The sequence below is a fragment of the Lepidochelys kempii genome, chromosome 5, assembly GCF_965140285.1.
Source record: "Lepidochelys kempii isolate rLepKem1 chromosome 5, rLepKem1.hap1, whole genome shotgun sequence".
Taxonomy (NCBI): Eukaryota; Metazoa; Chordata; order Testudines; family Cheloniidae; genus Lepidochelys; species Lepidochelys kempii.
In genome coordinates this window covers 5,876,636-5,897,569 of record NC_136384.1, presented here as the reverse complement: position 1 = coordinate 5,897,569, position 20,934 = coordinate 5,876,636, and the positions used below count along the sequence as shown (strand labels likewise).

At 46.9% G+C, this 20,934-nt stretch overlaps 1 protein-coding gene across 1 annotated transcript; it reads right to left on the bottom strand.

Moving 5' to 3' along the window:
* On the bottom strand, positions 1-18,296 carry LOC140911098 (aquaporin-7). Its single transcript, XM_073343411.2, has 6 exons — positions 18,062-18,296; positions 13,187-13,313; positions 7,830-7,967; positions 5,807-5,925; positions 1,992-2,209; positions 1-317 (listed from the first exon to the last, which is right to left on the bottom strand). Exons 1-6 carry the CDS (start codon positions 18,149-18,151, stop codon positions 158-160), a joined length of 852 nt encoding a protein of 283 aa, XP_073199512.1. The 5' UTR covers positions 18,152-18,296; the 3' UTR covers positions 1-157.
* Between the last annotated feature and the right edge of the window lie 2,638 nt (positions 18,297-20,934).

Sequence of the window (20,934 nt, the reverse complement as noted above, 5' to 3'; positions counted from 1 at the left end):
TCCCTTGGACATTATCCACTGAGTTATTGAGTGTTATTTAATTAGTGGTATGAAAACAGAAGTTCACTGAATGCAGGGTTGAACACTTAATCCAGTGATGAAGTCGTGTGGCTGATTGAACTTTCCTTTCCAGCTTTGTCCTAGCAACACTTGGACATCACACCTGGTTAGTCTGCAACTCCTCCTTTCCTTTCCCATCTCCGCCTTCCAGTGGAGTCTGATTGTGAAAGTCAATTAGGAGTTTGTAGGCTAAGGCACCAGTAAGACTTCCCAGTGTTGGAGCTACAAGTGGGACCCACCACCAGTAATCTCCAGCCCTAAAAGAAAAGACAGGACAGGTTTCCAGTGAATCAGATCCTTTGCTTTGCTGCCATATTCTCCCCTAGGTAAGCTAAGTTTGTCTTTGCTACAGAGTTGAATTCTAATCTAGCAAAGTTATTTTCCCCCACAGAATGCATTCATACTGGAGGGAGGAGAGCTATGATATTATTTTGCACATTTGTAGAGTTTTCTGTCTCAGGATCTCAAAGATTTCAAGGGCTCGTTCCAAAAATCAATGGAAAGATTCTCCTGGATTTCAGTAGATTACGGATCAGACCCTAGATGAATTAAGGCTCAGAACAGCCTTTAAGGTATGCAGGTAATATCAACATTTTACAGATGGATAAGAACGAGAGAAGGTCTATGCCTTTCCCAAGGTCACACAGGAAGCCTATTTCAGCATAAGGAGTAGAACCCAGATCTGAGTCCTTTGCTTCACCGCACAACCATCTTTGCTGTAATGGGAATTGCAATCTGCATGCTGGCATACATTGAAACAATGTGTGAATGTCACTAATCTCACTGTGAATGGCATTTGCTTGTATCCACATCCACTCCAAGTAGATCCCGGTGCTGTTGAAATGTGTTTTGATTATTTGATGGCTCGCCCTTAGCTACTATTTTAAAATCTGTTAGACAAAGCGGTCAGAATTGGACCTAGATTCTGTGCCAGCCGGTCAGAATGCTGGGTGAATGTTGTGGCATATGAAAGAGCAGCTGTCACGGTTCCCTCCCCACTCTGAACTCTAGGGTACAGATGTGGGAACCTGCATGAAAGACCTCCTAAGCTTATTTCTACCAGCTTAGGTTAAAATTTCCCCAAGGCACAAATTCTTTGCCCTTGTAGGGTACGCTGCCACCACAAAGTGATTTAACAAAGAATCAGAGAAAGGACCACTTGGAGTTCCTGTTCGCCCAAAATATCCCCCAAAGCCCTTACACCCCCTTTCCTGGGCAGGCTTGAGAATAATATTCTAACCAATTGGTTACAAAGTGATCACAGACCCAAACCCCTGGGTCTTAGGACAATAGAGAAATCAGTCAGGTTCTTAAAAGAAGGATTTTATGTAAAAAAAAGGTAAAAATCACCTCTGTAAAATCAGGATGGAAAATAACTTTACAGGGTAACAAAAGATTCAAAAAACACATCAGAACTTCCTCTAGGCTTAGTTTCGAAGTTACAAAAAACAGGAAAAATTCACAAGCAGAACAAAAGATAATCTAAGATGCCTTGCGTGGCTTTTACTTACAATTTTTTTAATATGAGAGACTTTTAGGATGGCTTATAGGAGAAGGAGTTTTCTGACCTGATGCTTCTCTGCTTCCCAAGCGAACACACAAAACAAAGCCTTCCCCCCCACTTCAAGATTAGAAAGTATATTCTTTCCCCATTGTCCTTTTGGTCAGGTGCCAACCAGGTTATTTGAGCTTCTTAACCCCTTACAGGTAAGGAGGAATTCTACACTACCCTTAGCTGTATGGTTATGACAGCAGCATTCTCACTGGAGTAGGGAACCAACCTGCGTACTGGGATTCTAACTGGTCAGAGATTAGTTTCTCCCTTAAAGTGCTTTTTAAATAAGGGTTAATAGAGTTTATCTTGTATTAACACATTTTTCAGGTCACACATTTATGATCTATACAGTGTAAAAGGAAAGAAGGTAACCTACCTAAAGACTTCAATTCCCCAGCCTGCTATTGCAGTAAAGATCCTTGGAGGCAGGTCCCTGGAGGGGTTTATTGCATATCCAGTGTTTATTCCCATTGTCATGCCGATCACTAACACCAGGAGCCCAGTGATCACAGGCTGAGTGCCCTGTAGGGCTCCATTATTCTTCTTGTCATAGATGGCAAGAATGCACAACATGAGCACCACTGTGGCAAGGAACTGTGGGATCGGGAGAAAGCACAGGTCAGTAGAGAAGTGCATCTCAAGGCCAAAAGGAATCACTGGAACATGTGAAAGGAGCAGAGCCCAGAGTGAGGAATCAGGACCTGCAGCAGAGCTAATCTCCAGGCAACCTCGTCAGGACAACTGACCTGCAGCAGCTGCTTGATTAGTCATGCCACCTGATTAGCGGCAGGGGCCAGCAGGCTGGCTCTTAAGCCAGCAACCACAGCAGTTCACTGGCTTCTCAACATGCATACTGGAGCGTGCTCCTGCATTACCTGGTTCCCGCTGCTCCTGCCTTGAACCCATCCTTGCCTGATCCCATATTGACTCCAGTTCCTGCCCTCCAGTTTGACCCTTGGTTCTGACTACTGACTCAGGCTTAATCCTGGCTCTGGTATCCAGTTCCTACCATCTCATTTGACCCTTGGCTTTGGCTCTGGAATACTCATGCCCACTCTGACTACTAGGCATGATGCCCACTCCAGTTTCTAGGCTAGACCACTCTCATCCTGGCTGACTGACAATTTGAAAAGATACATTATCCATGGACTAGATGGGTTGTGAAGCATTTCATCTACAGGTCACCATTTTGAATCTGGCCAAGGCTGGGAGTAACCAGAAGTTGTTAGTATCTGGTCACAGCCAGCTGCTGCGAAATAAACAGAGGGTCTTGGCCCCATTCCAAATGAGTGTGTCCACAGCACAATAGCCACTAACATAATTATACGTGTGTCTGTATAAACTATTTTTCATGTCCCTCCATCTCTAAACCAAAGTGTCTTAGTTATTCTGAGTCCACTTTTACCAGACTGAGAGGGAGCCATAAAAACCTGTAACAATGAGCCCAAATAGCTTTTCTAGATGTAAAAGTGTCATGACTTTCACATCCGTTATCTCAGCCTCTTCTCAGGGCAAGACTCCAGGGATCTGCACCCAGTTGGGAAGCTGTGAATTTCCCCTTTCTGATGGAACAACGTTCCTATTTCTAGCCCTACAGCATCCCAGCCATCCTGGGCTAGGATTCAGTTGGAGATTACTGCATTTGACCCTCCCAACTTGGTGAGAATTTGCCCAAGGTTCTGCCTTTTGCAGCCATTCCACACACACATCAATGGGAGCTGAAGACTTGTCGTTACTAGGAGCTCTCACTGTCATTCATCTTCTTCTGCAGCAGTGACATACTCTGCATTGCCTAGAAGACAGAACAAATCCGGGGACACCTGGAGATTTTACAGCTGTCACTATGCTACATACCATGGCCATTCAGAACTTCAGCAGGACAGAACCCAGATCCTCCTGCTCCACAGGCATGGTGGGGAGAAGGGAGGCAATTGTAACTAGAAGGTATGGGATGAAACCAAGGAATAGCTTAGAGACATTTAATATTAGACCAGGTGACACATTAGCGATAATTAGGGAGCTGGAGGGAATTGGTCCTGCATTGTCTGAAGAATGCATTAGAGGGCCCTACACTCCTCTGTCCCTCCTAAATCAGGTTATCCCCCATGTGGAAGAAGGAGCAGATTTGGCCCCAAAATGACATATCTTACAAAGATCAGTGGAGCTTCTGGCTCCTTGTGATCCCCTGTTGGCTCCCAGGTTCTCTCTGCTCCCACTGTCGGGGCAGCTCCTGCTGGAACTGTGCAGACATGAACTCTGGGCCCAGAACCCTACATACAGGAGGGTTCCACAGCACCACAGGCCAGATTATCAGTAACTAATCCACACGCTCTGCAAGGTGGATGGCGTGACAATGCCACTCCACCCTCTCCCATCCCTCAATCAGGCAGGAGCTCGTACCCTGCAGTGCCCTTGGGAGTGGAAGAGGGAGGAAACTGCACTGTGAAGTGGCTTTCCTGCTGCTGTCCCGCACAGGTCGGGCTTCCCTGGATCCCTACACAGAGAACCAGGGAAGGTTTTTTAAGGTGGACTGCAGTCATGGTGATTGCGTGAGAGCTGAACTGTGCTCCATGGCCAGAGTATTTGGGATCTGAGGAAGGCTTGTGATTCTCACCTCTTGGACTAATGCAAGCAAAACACATCTTGGGGAGATGCACTCACCCTCACAGTCACCAGCATTGCAGCCAAACTCACAGAGCCTCTCTGACCAGTTCCTGGCAGGGCAGGGGGCTCTGCCTTGAATGAGAATGTTGGCAAGTAGTTCTGACCATAGCATGGTGGAGATGCTGCGCCCACACAAAGAAGTGGGGTCACAGAGCAGGGAAACAGCAACCCAAGTTATGGCCCTGATGAACCCCAGAGGCTCCTTCACCCAGATATACAAGACATGAATTTTTGGCTTATGTTTGGAAATAAATAAACAAATAGAGAGTCTTCAACAAGAAGCCTGGAGTGGAATCCACAGCAGAAGAACTGCTAACAGAAGATGAATCACAAACAATAGAAGAACATCGTTTACATGAATTCCACATGCCAGCAAGGTGAGTAACGCCCCTGTAGAGCAGGACGGCTACAGCGCTGCCAAATTACTGCACAGCTCAGTGGAGACAGCATAACGGTAATTTCATCACAGCAGAGACAACATTGAAGGGAAGGAATGATGTTCTGCATGTCATTCCATGAACAGAGGCTTAAAGGTCTTTAGGATCTGATCCTGAGAAGTGCTCCCGTAACTCACATGGACTCAAGCAGGGCCTAAACCTTCAGGTAATCCTAGACACAATCACCATTCCATAACATACAACCAAGCATCAGCCTGACTGCTAGCATGAGCTAAAACAAATCACCAATATTCCCACAGCCGGAGGCCACTGCTTTAGGAGCCACATGCTAAATGAAGAGTGGGAAAGGGGGAAAGTTAGTCATAAATGTGCAGCACATGGAGAGCTGATCCTCCAGACTTCACCCCTTCCGGGTCCACTCTGGGAGCCTCACGCCAGACACCTAATTCTCCCTATGCTTTTCCTCCATGGGGCTGAAGTCACAAGATCAGCCTTTTCCCAACAACTCTCGCCACCAGCTTATTCAGAACTAGCTCAGAGACCCCTCCATGATGCACAGGTAGCAGAGAAGCCCCATATGCCTCTGCCCTTCCCTCACTGCCGCAGGGTATGAGTGGGTGCTGATGCTCTCCTAACCCCTGGTACATTTCAGCAGTGATTCTGTGGACCATGGAAATAATTTTTGAAAGAAAAGAAACAAAAAACTGTAAAGAGCTTGAAATAGTCCCAGTAGCGATCAAGTGCCTTACAGAGCAGTCACCTGTTGGAACAGACAAATGCGCTCCAAACGGAGCTCTGCTTCAGTACTGATCGTTCATTCCCCAATAGTAAGCTCCCACCACCCTCCTCGGCGCTCTGTTTACGTGCACCCACCTGCCAGTTAAGCCACAATACTTCAGCTAGTCACCTTTAAATTCAGTCCCTTGTGCCGCAGCCAAACATCCTCCACTGTACACTCAGCAGGGCAGCTGATGTGTCTTTTACAGTGCTGAGCATTCTACTGCTGCTTAGCAATAACAGTCCTCTGCATTAAACCTGCAACAGCACCTAGTCACCAAGCCAGGCAGCTGTGACCTCAGCTGTGCTCCAAACACATCCGTGACATGGCAGAGAAATCCTGGGCACTGACCTCATTTACAAATCCCCCCAGCAGAGTCATATACGGAGCAGGGTAGGTGGCAAAGATCCCAGCTGTGCCATTAGGTCCCGTCACAATGTAGTGTCCGTCGGAGTATTCACACAGCGCATCTAGGAGAAAGGGGAGACATGGGGTTAACCCTGCTGCTGACGCTGGCCCACACGGGGCCCTCAGACTGTGGTGATGAGGGCAAACTGAGGAGGGAGAGCAGGATGATCACACCCTGACTAAATACAAACACACTGATTGCAGTCAGGACAGGCACAAGACAGAGGGGAGGAGGGGAAAGAGACATGGCCAAGCAGCCACTCCTATTCCAGGGAAGCGAGTTCATGGATATTTTGTTTCCCTGAGACTTTGCCCAGGAGAACTTCTTCCTGATCACAGGCTCCCAGCCCCCACTGTGTGCCTCTCTGACATGTAGAGGCTTGGATGTGGGCTCTGCAGGTGGTGGTGAGGAAAGCACTTGGGCCTTTGCGAAGAACAGAGGCTGTTTCTCTGCTCCCCTACAGAATTTTCAGACATGCCGGAGCTGGCTCATAGCAGCTCCCCTTCCTGGGAATTGCTCGCAGTAAAATAAATGCAAGTCCCCTCTTGTCCAGATTTTCAATGGGGCTGAGCCCCACCCCACCACACCCCAGTGGAGGTCAACGGCACCTATAGCTGCTCAGTAGTTTTTAAAAGCAGGCCATGTCCGCCTGCCTCCTTTGCTAAGTCTGCACCCCTCCCTTTGGGATCCAGACCTCATCACAGTAACCTCAGCCCCTGGGACTCCTAGTAGGCCTGCCTGCAACGTACTACTCTTGGGGTGGCACTTGCAAACCTTTGAAAGCATCGGCTGGCTCATAATGCAGCTGCCTGACCACTAGGCAGCTTTAGGCAATGGGACTACATGACACCTGCTTTCCAGCAAATGCATTGCCTTCCTGGGCGCACTTCAAGCTATTGACTACGATCTAGAAGGCTATATGGGTATGGCTGCACTGCAGTGTAAGCCCAGGGTTTGAACTCAGGCTCAAGCCTAACCTTCCTTCTGTCTACACACAAATTATGCTAACCCAGAGTCCCACGACCCCCCAGGGTTCGAGCATGAGTCAAGTTGGGACCCAGAGTTCATGCCCTATTGCTTTGCACTATAGATAAAGCCCCATCTGGGAGTCCACCAAAAGTATCCCCCATGCTGACTGTCTCTGTCTTCTGCACAGTCAAGTTTGGTGGACAGTCAAGTTTTCCCATGCTGCACCATGAACAAGAGGCTAGAGCAGCCACAGTTGGGGAGGGCACGAGGAAGTCTGGGATATGGGTGGTTGGACTCAGGCTTGCATTATCCAGTGTAAATGCTGGAACCCAGGATTAGGTCCTGGGGTTCAACACTTCCTAACTTGGGGTTACAAATTCAGCCTCAAGCCCTAGGTTAACAAACCCAGGGCCTGCTAACTTCAGTTCTACCAACCCTGGGCTTACATTGCAATGTAGACATATCCTATATGGCTAGCCAAGAGATGGCCCTCTCCCCCAAGACACAACAATAGATGAGGTAGTGGAGGACTCAAATTAATGGTCCCAAGACTTAGTTGTCTGGAAGCTGCTGCCAGGCATTCTCAGCTGAGAACAGTAGAATTTGCTCCTTAAGGTGGTCTGAATAAGCTGAACTCTATTGGCCTTTTGGTTACAGTGCAAAGCCCATCTCTCTTGTCAGGGGCTTGCTGGAGGTGGGTGGGAGGGGACAGAATTAAGTTCTCTATTTGGTTATGATCAGAGATCTCAAGGCAGATAAGAGCGCTCTCCTTATATAAATCTAATATAGACAGGAATATACTCAAGGACAAACATAACAGTGTGGTTATCACCAGGGGTCAAATTCAGACTCAGCTTTGCAGGGACTACAGTGTGAACCACAGGTTCACATCCCTCACTGGGAGCTGCAGAAGACTCATCTCCTTTGTGGATCAGGAACAGCAAGAGAACCAATCCATTCCCAGCAATTACCATAACGTTGGAAAAGCAACCGTACCATAGTACATGCAGAACACTAGGGATGCTGCCAAGAAGGACCCCAGGAACTGGCCGATTATGTACGCTGGCAGCTTTCTCCAGGGAAGATTTCCTAAGACGCAGTGTGTGACACTTATTGAGGCGTTCATATGGGCTCCTGTTTAAAAACATACATATACATGTATAAATACACACACACACACACACATATATATATATTACATCAGCTTTATAAATAACGTGTCTATGGCAGCACAACAACTCCATAGCCCCATAGTTAATGGTCAACACTGAGACTAGAACCCTGGACCTCTGCTCCAAGACACCAAGTGCCAAGAATTCAAAGGCTTATATCCACCAGCCCCTCCAGGAAATAGCAGGGGTGCCTCTAGCAGGTCTGATTCTCCGGTGCCTTGCACCTTGTGTTGTCATTTACGCCTGCGGGGAGCAAGTCAAAATGCTACCATTCCAGATTCTGGCTCTGGTGAGGAAGAAAACACCAGCGTCCCAGCTCCTGTGCTGCCCGTGAGTTAGTTCATTGCTCCATCCCACGCATCAGGGAGCTTGAGAAGTTCTCCCATGCTTTGCTAAGTTGCCATTCGTTTCCAGCACAGTGAGTGCAGCAGGGAACAGACCTATGGGCTCAGTGGGCCCTGATTCATGCCCTGCACATTATAAAACAAATCACTTACACCCACTTGCTATCACTCTCCACAGATGTAAATGACAACACCAGGTGCAGGGCAATGGTGTCTCAGGCCCCATCACAGCCGCATGCTGAGTTCTGAGAAGTAACACACTGGCTGAGCATTTCTGCTCTGCAGTCCACGTGCTCTTCCACTTCCACCTGCAGCCACAAGTTAAGTGATGACAAGCACCGAGGGCCTGACCCTAAGCAGGGCAGCGCAGACTAACCTCCCCTAAAGTCACTGGGAGCTGCAGGTTTTCCGCAATTCTAAAATCGGGCCTTATGTCTCGTTTCAAAGTAAAAGGTTGAGGTACAGGGAGGGGATGACAAGCCCTGGGATTTCCCAGTGAGAGCCACAGTGGAAGGCCTGAGGTGCAAAGCCGAAAAGGCAAGAACATGATACATCTGAGCAATAACCTGCCAGAAAGGTCTTCAGCTTAGCTCTGGGATATGGCCTGCTTTGGGAAGCACGTTCTCACGGTTATTAATCATTATTTAGATTACAGTTATACCCAAAGGAACTGAGCAAGACAGACACAGTCCCTGTCCCAAGGAGCTCACAGTCTCAAAATGGATTTACTTTAGCCTCTTACAGCCCCCCAACCTGAAGCAAATATTCACCAGCAACCACACACCACACAACAGAACCACTAACCCAGGAACCTATCCTTGCAACAAAGCCCGTTGCCAACTGTGTCCACATATCTATTCAAGGGACACCATCACAGGGCCTAATCACATCAGCCACACTATCAGAGGCTCGTTCACCTGCACATCTACCAATGTGATATATGCCATCATGTGCCAGCAATGCCCCTCTGCCATGTATATTGGCCAAACTGGACAGTCTCTACGTAAAAGAATAAATGGACGCAAATCAGACGTCAAGAATTAGAATATTCAAAAACCAGTTGGAGAACACTTCAATCTCTCTGGTCACTCGATTACAGACCTAAAATTTGCAATTCTTCAACAGAAAAACTTCAGAAACAGACTCCAATGAGAGACTGCTGAATTGGAATTAATTTGCAAACTGGATACAATTAACTTAGGCTTGAATAGAGACTGGGAGTGGATGGGTCCTTACACAAAGTAAAACTATTTCCCCATGTTTATTCCCCTCACCCACCCCCCACTGTTCCTCAGACGTTCTTGTCAACTGCTGGAAATGGCCCACCTTGATTATCACGACAAAAGGTTTCCCCCCTCCGCTCTCCTGCTCATAATAGCTCACCTCACCTGATCACTCTCCTTACAGTGTGTATGGTAACACCCATTGTTTCATGTTCTCTGTGTATATAAATCTCCCCACTGTATTTCCCACTGATTGCATCCGATGAAGTGAGCTGTAGCTCACGAAAGCTTATGCTCTAATAAATTGGTTAGTCTCTAAGGTGCCACAAGTACTCCTTTTCTTTTCACCTTTTTGTAATTGTTATTCTTCAAGATGTGTTGTTCACATCCACTCCATTGTAGGTGTGCACGTGCCTACGTGAATGGCCGTCGGAGACTTAGCGGTACCCGTAGGGCACACGCCCTCTCGGTTCCTTCTTGCCAACAATTCCATCAGAGGGGCAGGAGGGCGGGTCATGGAATGGACATGAGCAACACATCTCGAAGAACAACAGTTACAAAGCGGGCTCTGTCTTAGCCCCGGAGACTGTTGGCGCTCGCCTCACTTCTGCGAGGCCTTGGTGGGGGGCTTGCCCTTACGGGGAGCCATAGCCGGTTCCTTTGCCACACGCGGGGTCGGCTGCAGCCCTGTACCGCTCCACAGAGTCAGTGGCAGGTCCTTACAGGGGAGGAACCTCCCCACAGCCAAGCTCTTTAGCGGGTCCAGAGGGGGTGTGCGGCCCGAGCAGGGTCCTTTGCCCAAAGCCCCTTGGTCGGGCTTGGCCAGTGCCGCCGCCTTAGTCTTTTTCTTCAGCACCGGCGACGGGGATTGGTGTCGGGAGGACCCTGGTGCCGGAGGTGCGCTACCAGCGAAGTTGAAGCACTGGGTGCCGTATCGGGCCGCTCTGGCTCCACAGCTGGGTGCAGGGCAGCCTGCATCAGGAGTGCCCTGAGGTATATGTCGCGCTTTCTTTGTGTCCACAGCCAAAAGTTCTGGCAAAAGCTCTGGCTCCTTTATATGGGTTTCCCCAAGGCACTGTAGACAACTCTCGTGCGGATCACTAACAGGCGTAGGCCTGAAGAAAAGGAGGACTTGTGGCACCTTAGAGACTAACCAATTTATTTGAGCATAAGCTTTCGTGAGCTACAGCTCACTTCATCGGATGCATACTGTGGAAACTGCAGAAGACATAGGCCTGTTACACGATGAGCAGGGCTCAAAACCCAGAGAGTGGGGCATGCCCTGCCAGGGACAAAGTTCCTGCTGGGACACTATCTAATTAAACACTTAACAGGTACTTAACCACTAACTAACAACGATTAAAACTATTTACAGATAAAGCAGAAGGCTAAACTAGATGAGCAGGGCCGGCTCTAGGTTTTTTGCCACCCCAAGCTCCGAGAGCAAAGGGTGGCTGGAATCAGATTTCAGAGTAACAGCCGTGTTAGTCTGTATTCGCAAAAAGAAAAGGAGTACTTGTGGCACCTTAGAGACTAACCAATTTATTTGAGCATGAGCTTTCGTGAGCTACAGCTCACTTCATCGGATGCATGCCGTGGAAACTGCAGCAGACTTTATATATACACAGAGAATATGAAACAATACCTCCTCCCACCCCACTGTCCTGCTGGTAATAGCTTATCTAAAGTGATCATCAGGTGGGCCATTTCCAGCACAAATCCAGGTTTTCTCACCCTCCACCCCTCCACACAAATTCACTCTCCTGCTGGTGATAGCCCATCCACAGTGACACCTCTTTACACAATGTGCATGATAATCAAGTTGGGCTATTTCCTGCACAAATCCAGGTTTTCTCACATCCCCCCCACCCCCATACACACACAAACTCACTCTCCTGCTGGTAATAGCTCATCCAAACTGACCACTCTCCAAGTTTAAATCCAAGTTAAACCAGAACATCTGGAATGCCGCCCCTGGAATTGTGCCGCTCCAAGCATGTGCTTGCTTTGCTGGTGCCTAGAGCCGGTCCTGTAGATGATAAACCACTGACCACTTGCGAAGCAAGGGAGAGAGGCGCTCCGACTGACCACCAAGGGCGGTAAGAAGGAACTGAGAGGATGCAGGGCTGGCAGCGCCTGATATACTGTGCCATTAGCGCAGCACTCCAGAGGGCCCCAAAGCTGGCCCTATGGGCACCGCTAAGGCAAAAGTCTCCGACGGCCGCACACAAGGGCGCATGCACACCTACAATGGAATCGACATGAGCAAGCACTCAAAGAAGTCCCCTTCACCCAGCCCATTTTCACTAGAGGAGATCTGCTAAACTCCACATGAACAGTAAGACCAAGAGCAGATTTCAAATGCAGGAGAGATTTTCTTTTCATTTCCAGCACACCCGCCCTACCCCCAGCCCTGGAAATCTCTCTTTCCCCTCAAATCTAAAAAACAAACAAACAAAAACCCTCAATGGTAATATTAAGACCACGGATTTGCTTTAATTTCCTGCCAGCATGGGTCCCAGTCTCTTTCGTCAAGGCAGATGAATGCAGAGATTAGAGAGGAAAGGAAAGATTGACCAAACATAAGAAAGATATGATACTATTCCCCTGAACCACCATCCCCAATATGCACCCGTGTGTGTATCAGACTCATAAGCCATAAGCTGTTGTACTTTCACTGGCAACACTTTGTATATAATAGGTGACCAGAGGAGAAGAGGAAGAGCACTGACTTTGCAGTGGGTAATATCAGTGCCACGTAAGGCTCACTAGACACTCTACGGTTAACTTTGTCTCAGCTGTTCCTTAATCTGTCTCCTTGTTGCCATCCCTTTGTTTCTCCAGGGACTGCCTGCCAGGGATGGTGTCACTTCTGCACTTCCAGAAGCATTTTAAACTGGGCAACATGGAAACGTTCTCTGGTTTCCAATCACCGTGGGGTGAAATGGCCTCTCGCTGTGGGAGGAAAACTCTGTGGTTGGCTGAGTTTTCCCCAAACGCTGCTGTTGAGAGTGGGGTTTCCCAGACACCCTCCAGCACCATCATGGAATGAACATGTGGGATCATCTCTAGATCAAGGAATCCCAGAGCTCTGGGCAGAGGCAGGAGAACCACAGGGCCAGCTGCGCAGAAGCAGGGAGCTGTGCACTGGTGGAGATTCCAGCGCTGAGGCTCCTTGCTGCACGCTGCTCCTAGAGGAATGGAGCTTCCTCCACTCAACATTTGCACTTTCCAGGCTCTCAGCACCCAGGTATGTTACAAGGCTCTCCCCTCAGCCATTCACTCACTGTGCTTTGGCCTGCCTGCAAAGCCCCATTCCTTTTCCCAGGAGGTACTGAGCATCTCCCATTGAGTGCCTCAGAGCTGAGGGTGCTCAGTGCTTCGAAGGATCAGGCCCAGAAGAGTAAAGGAGGCAACCTAACCATTCAGCTGTACCTCTGGCTCACTTATACAGACTCCAGTGAGCTTCATGCATGCCACTCACTAGGCTATATCCAGTGTCCCTAGGGGAATCTGCCACTACTCACTGGGCTGGATAGTTGGCCACTACAGGATGCACGGCCCCATAATCCTCGTACTAGTACATTTCATTTCTGTCCTACAGTCTTACTCACCAGAGATGCCGCCGGCTGCATGAATCCCCATAGTGACGCCAATTCCGAATGCCAAGTTGATGCTCAGATACTTCCCAAATTCTCCTTTTCCTAATGTCACCTGAGCAACCCCACCTATACCAAAGAACTGATGCAGAGGAAAAGAGTCATGCGCAGTGATTTCCCTACACCCCCCCCGAATTTCCTCAACACCCCCCCCCAGTTTTGTGAATTAGTTACATGCCAATTTAGTGACTATTTGGAAATTTGAATTGAAATTGAAACATTAATACATACTTTAAAAGCATATAACGTGTATGATAAAATACGTATATCTGAAAAAGTATAACAGATTTGAAAGAGTATGAATATAGACTAGCTTCCTTATACAGCTGTTGTTTTTTATGACCATGTCAGTGCATTCATTTTGGTGATGTTGGCCAACCTAATAAGTTCAAATGATGATTTGTAAGCAAAGTCTAAATGAGCTCTCCCTGACAGCTAGTGATGAGCTGGGGGCTGTAGGGAAAGGCTTTAGGACCAGATTGTATTTACATTCACACCTAATCTGCCTAGGTATCCAGCAAACAGAGCTGTTGTTGCCCAAGTGATAGATTTTGGCTTGGGTTGGGTTACAAATCACTTGAATGCGCGGGCAGGGGAGGGGCGGGGAGGGAAGGGAAGGGAGGAGCAGGAGGGTAATGCAATGTTGTTATTCTTATTGTCTGAGTAAAGGGCAGTAGAACTGTACTTAGCCTGTGCTGATTGAGGGCATCAAAAGAGAAGGTGGGGACAGGTGTTATGCTTGACGGTCTACCTGAGTCCCAGGTACGATTTGACCTGCCCCTCTCCACTGTTTTAAGACAGAGCTGATTAGGCTCCATAGATAGTCTTTTGTTTTTTTGTAGCTTTGTTTTTTTGTAGCTTTTGACACGGTCTCCCACAGCATTCTTGTCAGCAAGTTAAAGAAGTATGGGCTGGATGAATGCACTATAAGGTGGGTAGAAAGCTGGCTAGATTGTCAGGCTCAACGGGTAGTGATCAATGGCTCCATGTCTAGTTGGCAGCCGGTGTCAAGTGGAATGCCCCAGGGTCGGTCCTGGGGCCGATTTTGTTCAATATCTTCATAAATGATCTGGAGGATGGTGTGGACTGCACTCTCAGCAAATTTGCGGATGATACTAAACTAGGAGGAGTGGTAGATACGCTGGAGGGCAGGGATAGGATACAGAGGGACCTAGACAAATTGGAGGATTGGGCCAAAAGAAATCTGATGAGGTTCAATAAGGATAAGTGCAGGGTCCTGCACTTAGGACGGAAGAACCCAATGCACCGCTACAGACTGGAGACCGAATGGCTAGGCAGCAGTTCTGCAGAAAAGGACCTAGGGGTGACAGTGGACGAGAAGCTGGATATGAGTCAGCAGTGTGCCCTTGTTGCCAAGAAGGCCAATGGCATTTTGGGATGTATAAGTAGGGGCACAGCGAGCAGATCGAGGGACGTGATCGTTCCCCTCTATTCGACATTGGTGAGGCCTCATCTGGAGTACTGTGTCCAGTTTTGGGCCCCACACTACAAAAAGGATGTGGATAAATTGGAGAGAGTCCAGCGAAGGGCAACAAAAATAATTAGGGGTCTGGAACACATGACTTATGAGGAGAGGCTGAGGGAACTGGGATTGTTTAGCCTGCAGAAGAGAAGAATGAGGGGGGATTTGATAGCCGCTTTCAACTACCTGAGAGGTGGTTCCAGAGAGGATGGTTCTAGACTATTCTCAGTAGTAGAAGAGGACAGGACAAGGAGTAATGGTCTCAAGTTGCAGTGGGGGGGGTTTAGGTTGGATATTAGGAAAAACTTTTTCACTAGGAGGGTGGTGAAACACTGGAATGCGTTACCTAGGGAGGTGGTAGAATCTCCTTCCTTAGAAGTTTTTAAGGTCAGGCTTGACAAAGCCCTGGCTGGGATGATTTAATTGGGGATTGGTCCTGCTTTTGAGCAGGGGGTGGGACTAGATGACCTCCTGAGGTCCCTTCCAACCCTGATATTCTATGATTCTATGTTCTGTTAAGTGACCACTGCAGCTGAAATCACTGATAATCAGATCTAAGTGCTTAGTCCTGCTGTGGGGACAGTGTTTCTGCCGAAGACAGCCCAGACTTCACTAGCAGCGAGGTTCCCCACTGAGAGCTCGGCTGAAATCACGGAGAACTGGTGGAACCTCAAGAGACCCACTGGCAGAGGTCACAGTGGCAGGTGGCAGCAGGTGACGGTGCAGGACCGTTGGCAACAGAGCGATGGAGTGAACAGTGGCACAACGAACAACAGTGGCCAGAGCGAACAGTGAGCAGCTGAGGGAATGAGCAAGGTGCCTTCTTGCCCCCCACCTGGGAGGTGAACTCACGTGAAAGCACCTCTGAACTCTTGAGTTTCCACTGACTGAGGACAACACCGGTGAGTGGCATGCGGTGGAGGGAAAAGTGAGGGGCACGTTAAATAAACATTTGTTTGTTGGACTATATTTTAGTGACTTTGCTCCAGAATGCTAGATTTGTGACTGGGAATGGAAACGTACATACATATGTTTCCTAGTAGGCCAATATTTTTTAAAGTGCATTATTTGCCAAGGTTGTTATCTCACATCGTTGCTATCTTGAGAGGTCATTATGTTGGGGAGTTTCTGTACTAAACATTTTTATTATTATAATTAATTTTTATATAAGAATGGTCACAGACCAATGGTCCATCTAGCCCAGTATCCTGTCTTCCAATAGTGGCCAATGCCAGGTGCCCCAGAGGGAATGAACAGAACAGGTAATCATCAAGTGATCCATCCCCGGTCGCCCATTCCCAGCTTCTGGCAAACAGGCTAGGGCCGCTCAGAGCGTGGTGTTGCATCCCTCCCCATCCTGGCTAATAGCCACTGATGGACCTATTCTCCAGGAATTTATCTAGTTCTTTTTTTAATCCTGTTATTGTTTTGGTCTTCACAGCATCCCCTGGCAAAGAGCGCCACAGGTTGACTTTATGTTGTATGAAGAAGTAATTCCTTTTGTTTTTTTAAAACCTGCTGCCTATTAATTTCATTGGGTGACTGCTAGTTCTTGTGATATGTGAAGGATTAAATAACACTTCCTTATTCACTTTCTTCACACCAGTCAAGATTTTATAGACCTCTATCATATCCCCCCTTAGTCATCTCTTTTCTAAGATGAAAATTCCCAGTCATTTTAATCTCTCCTCTTGTTTCATACCTGTAATCATTTTAGTTGCCCATCTCTGTACCTTTTCCAATTTCAATATATCTTTTTTGGGATGGGGTGACCAGATCTGCACACAGTATTCAAGGTGCGCACGTACCATGGATTTATATAGAGGCAATATGATATTTTCTGTCTTATTATCTCTCCTTTTCTTAATGATTCCCAACATTCTGTTTGCTTTGTTGACTGCCGCTGCACATTGACTGGATATTTTCAGAGAACCATCCACAATGACTCCAACATCTCTGTCTTGAGTGGTAACAGCTAATTTAGACCCCATCATTTTGTATGTATAGTTGAGATTATGTTTTCCAACTTGCATTACTTTGCATTTATCAACATTGAATTTCATCTGCCATTTTGTTGCCCAGTCACCCAGTTTTGTGAGATCCCTTTGTAACTCTTCGCAGTCTGCTTTGGACTTAACTAGCTTGAATAGTTTTGTATCATTTGCAAATTTTGCCACCTTACTGTTTACCCATTTTTCCAGATCATTTATGAATATGTTGAATAGTAATTGTCCCAGTACTGACCCCTCAGGGATACCACTATTTATCTCTTTCCATTCTGAAAACTGATAATTTATTCCTACCCTTTGTTTCCCATCTTTTAACCAGTTAATGATCCATGAGAGGACTTCCCTCTTACCCCATGATGGCTTACTTTTCAAAAGTCAATTTAAATTAAATACATTTCTTCTAATTTATATTTTTTTTTAGAAATCTAGACCTGTTATGTGTTTTGGTGTATTTTGCATTATCCTTATGTTAAATTTGCATTATCCTAACAAAACAATTTATTCATATCTCTTTTATATGTTACTGTGTGTGTGTGAAGTAACACCAAAACCAGGCATGATCAACAACAAGGGTGGAGATTTTGCGTGATCTGGAGATCAACATTTGCTAGGATGAAGCAACCAGAGGCTAATTCCTAATTTGCTTTAATTACAATAATTACAATCATCAGATAATGTGTTCTATCTTCACTGGGTTTTTACAAATATTAACTAACCCCCAACATGCCTGGGAGGTGGGTAAATATTATTGTGCCCATTTTACAGAGAAGATTTTAAGAAGTAGTAATAATCAGAGTTGGGATTAGAAGGCAAGAGGTCTGCTCCCCAATCCAGTGGTCAGATCCTGCCATTGGCTCACTGTCCTCTTGGACAAGACACTTCACTTCTCTGCCAGTTTCTCCATCTGTCTAGTGGGGATAATAATACTGACCTCCAATCAGCACAGGTGCCACCTTGACATACCCAGCTTTTTGCTAATGATTAGCTGCTGTTTGCTGTCATTTACAATATGTTGTTTGTTCTTTCACAGAAGAGAATTAGAATGGTCATTTCATTCCCAGGCTGCTCCATTCCTCAATCTCCTGCTCTCTGCCTCTGCTACCTTCTGTCTTGTCTCTTTCCCCTTGGAGCATTTTGATAGACTCTCAAGGCTCATACAAAACTGCCAGACATGATAACCACAGCTTAAAGTTAACCATTAATAACCTGCCAGCGCTACAGGCTCTGAAGGGGATACAGAATGAGAACAGCACATTGCTGAACCTGCAGCTCACTAGAGAAATGTACACATCAGCCATGTGCGCACAAACACACACACACACTTTCACTCTTCCTTACCATCAGGAGGAATGTCCCCAAGGCCTCAGCCAGCGCCTCCCTGACTGTTCTGTTTTTGATTGTGAGCCCTTTCTTAATTTTCTCCAGCATTTTGCTCTCTGACTTCGGCTTGCAGCAGATGGAGTCCCTGTTGCGAGACCAGCTCTCATTGCACAGAACTAAGTTACCCTTTGAAACTTACCACCTTCCCTTCATTCCCTCACAGCTCAGATCATTTGGTTAAAGAGAAACAAACCAATGAAGGAACCACTAGCCTGAAAGTCCTCTCTCTTTTTTTTTTTTTTTTTTTTTTTTTTTTAAACCTTTCATCTTTGCACTGTGAAATACCAGGGCAATTGTGACGTTACACAGATTTGCATTTCTGCTATGAGTCAAAACAAACTCTGCATGTCTCAATGTAGAGTTTGTCCCCATGGAGATGGAACACCTTGGTTATGTTCCTAGAACCTCACTAATTCTTCGTAATCTTTTACACAAGGCACAAGCCAACAAACACCTTAGATTATCCCTGTTTTGTATTACAATGATCTGGCTCACGTGTAGGTGCGAGTGCCCTCTAATGGACAGAATTAGAACTGCTCAGCAGTGTCTCATAGGCTCTGTAGTCAAACCACCTCAGGGAGATTTTTCGTTGGCTTCAGTGCTTTTAGTGCAGGAGGATCAGAGATCTGCCCCTGCTGACACTTTGAAGTTCTAAGTGACTCTGGTGCGTAGCAAAGTGACATTTGTGAAAAACGAGGTGGCCAGAGATTTGCTACTGTCTAATATTTCAGTTCGGAGGATGGTGCTACAGGAGAATATTTTAGTAACTCAGAAGTTGGGGGCTCTTCCCTTTGAGTCAATAAGAAACTACCATAAACCCCCTTTTGACTTCATCTCCTCTACATGTTGGGCCCTTATTATTGTGGATTTTTGGATTTAGTATTTTCTGATTTCACTTGTTTCCATTTTTTAAAAAATTAATTCCAGCTTTATGCGTTTTTTAATCAACATTGTTTGATACATTGACAACAGTTAGTAGCCTTCCTATAAATGCATAAAAATGTTCAGAATTGGATTGCAATACGAAAAACTGACTTTACAAAGAAAACCTATAATTTAAACAACATTCCTTCAGATATACAGTATAAGGTAAAAGTAGCCCATTTGAAATGACTTTTTAAAGAGGCACACAGTATTACGTCCAACCTGACATTGCTGAACAGTAATACTAGAAGTCCATAAAAGGGGGAGGGGGGAGCGTGTGTGTGTGTCTGTGTGTGGAGGGAGTGTGTGCACACGCAAGAGAGAGAGACACAGTGTGTGTGTTGGTGGAGTGTGTCGGCACACTGTCTCCTTAAGCAGAGCACTGAACAGTTGTTCACACAGCAGCCAGTAATAACCACTCCTGAGCCAGAGGCTGCTGCACAGAGAGAGGTGCCCCCCTGTCCCTCACTCCAGCTCCTCAGAGACTGGGGACACCTCAGGGGGGAGGAGGACACCCCGACACTAGGCCTCCTCCCCCTCCAGCTCCGCACAGCACAGCAGATCAGGAGGCTCCCAGCAGGAACAGCTGACTCTCTTAAGTGTGGCTGCAGGTAGCTCAGCTATGCAGCCCGTCCTGCTGGCGGCTCCACAGAGAGCAGGAATCCTCCTTAATGTTCTGATTCCCTGAGTCCCTCTGCATTCTTGTTAATGCAGATTATATAGGGCCCTATATGTCCCATCCACACTTGTGCAGTCAGATCTCTCTGTACACTTTCACCTGTCCACAGGCCAGGGAGGTCCTGTAAAAACTAACTCATGTAAAAACATTGTCTTACCCCTGCTCACATGAGAGTGAGGGAGATTATTCTCTTGGGATAACACCTACTAGCTAATAGATAATTGACTGTGAGTGACTTTCTGGTTTAAATCAATAGTTTAGGGGCTGCAGGGCCCCAGGGCTGAAGAGTGGGCCCCAAACCCTGGTGTCCCGCAGGGCTAAATCCATGAGGCCCCCCAACACACACAAATCTGGTGGCTAAAGCCAGGAGTCTTGAAACTCCACCCCTCCCCGCCCCCATTCCCACTGGGCCCTAGAGGTTTTTATAGTATGTTGGGAGGGCTTCAGAAAGAAAAAGTTTGAGCACCCTTTGTTTAAATAAGCATGGGATTTACAAGGTATAATACAAACACATGGTTATTCAAGGACACACACAAGCCTCATAGAATCCCAGCAGCAAGAGATGGAAATCACCCATTATCCGGTCCCCATCTCTTGCCAGTGCAGGACTGTCCCCTACAAAACCCCTTACCATTTACTATTAATTAAAAGATCCAAGTGATGAGGCTTCCACCATCAGTCAGGAGATGATTCCCCAGCTTAATAAATCTCACTGTGGAGAATTTTCCCTGATATTCAACCTAAATTTTCCCTTAATGTCATCCCAATTGCTTCCAGTGATACCTTAAATAACGATTTGACATGCTTACACTACACATACCTTAAGACCATTATCAAATACAACTCTTAGTCCTTGTTTAAATTCAACACATTTACCACCTTTTAGACTCTTTTCTCCTAAGTCCAGTTCTCCAGCTCCTTGACTTCTTGTCTTGCTCCTCGCTGTGCTTTCTGCGAAGTGTCAACGTCCTGCGGGTACCATGGTACCCAGAACTCTCAGAGAATTCCAAGTGCAGTCACATAAGCACTGCATAAATAGGCCGTTACCTCTCTACTCTGTCACATGATGTCAATGCAGATGATGCGCCCAACATTCCACATGCGGCATTACTGCACGACACAAGTGTGTCTTTCGGGGTCCACCCAGACCAATAAAAAGTTCTGTCACCACCTGCCCTGTAATTTTGGGAGCTGCGCAGCTCTGGTACAATTCCCTGACACCAATACC

What these genes read in the sequence shown, in the direction of transcription:
- LOC140911098 (XM_073343411.2), bottom strand. Translation starts at nt 18,151, where the DNA reads ATGCTGGAGAAAATTAAGAAAGGGCTCACAATCAAAAACAGAACAGTC. An exon ending in TGCAGCCGGCGGCATCTCTG is followed by an intron (nt 7,968 to 13,186) that starts GTGAGTAAGACT and finishes GTTTTTAAACAG; the next exon opens with GAGCCCATATGAACGCCTCA. An exon ending in AGTGTTCTGCATGTACTATG is followed by an intron (nt 5,926 to 7,829) that starts GTACGGTTGCTT and finishes CCTTTCTCCTAG; the next exon opens with ATGCGCTGTGTGAATACTCC.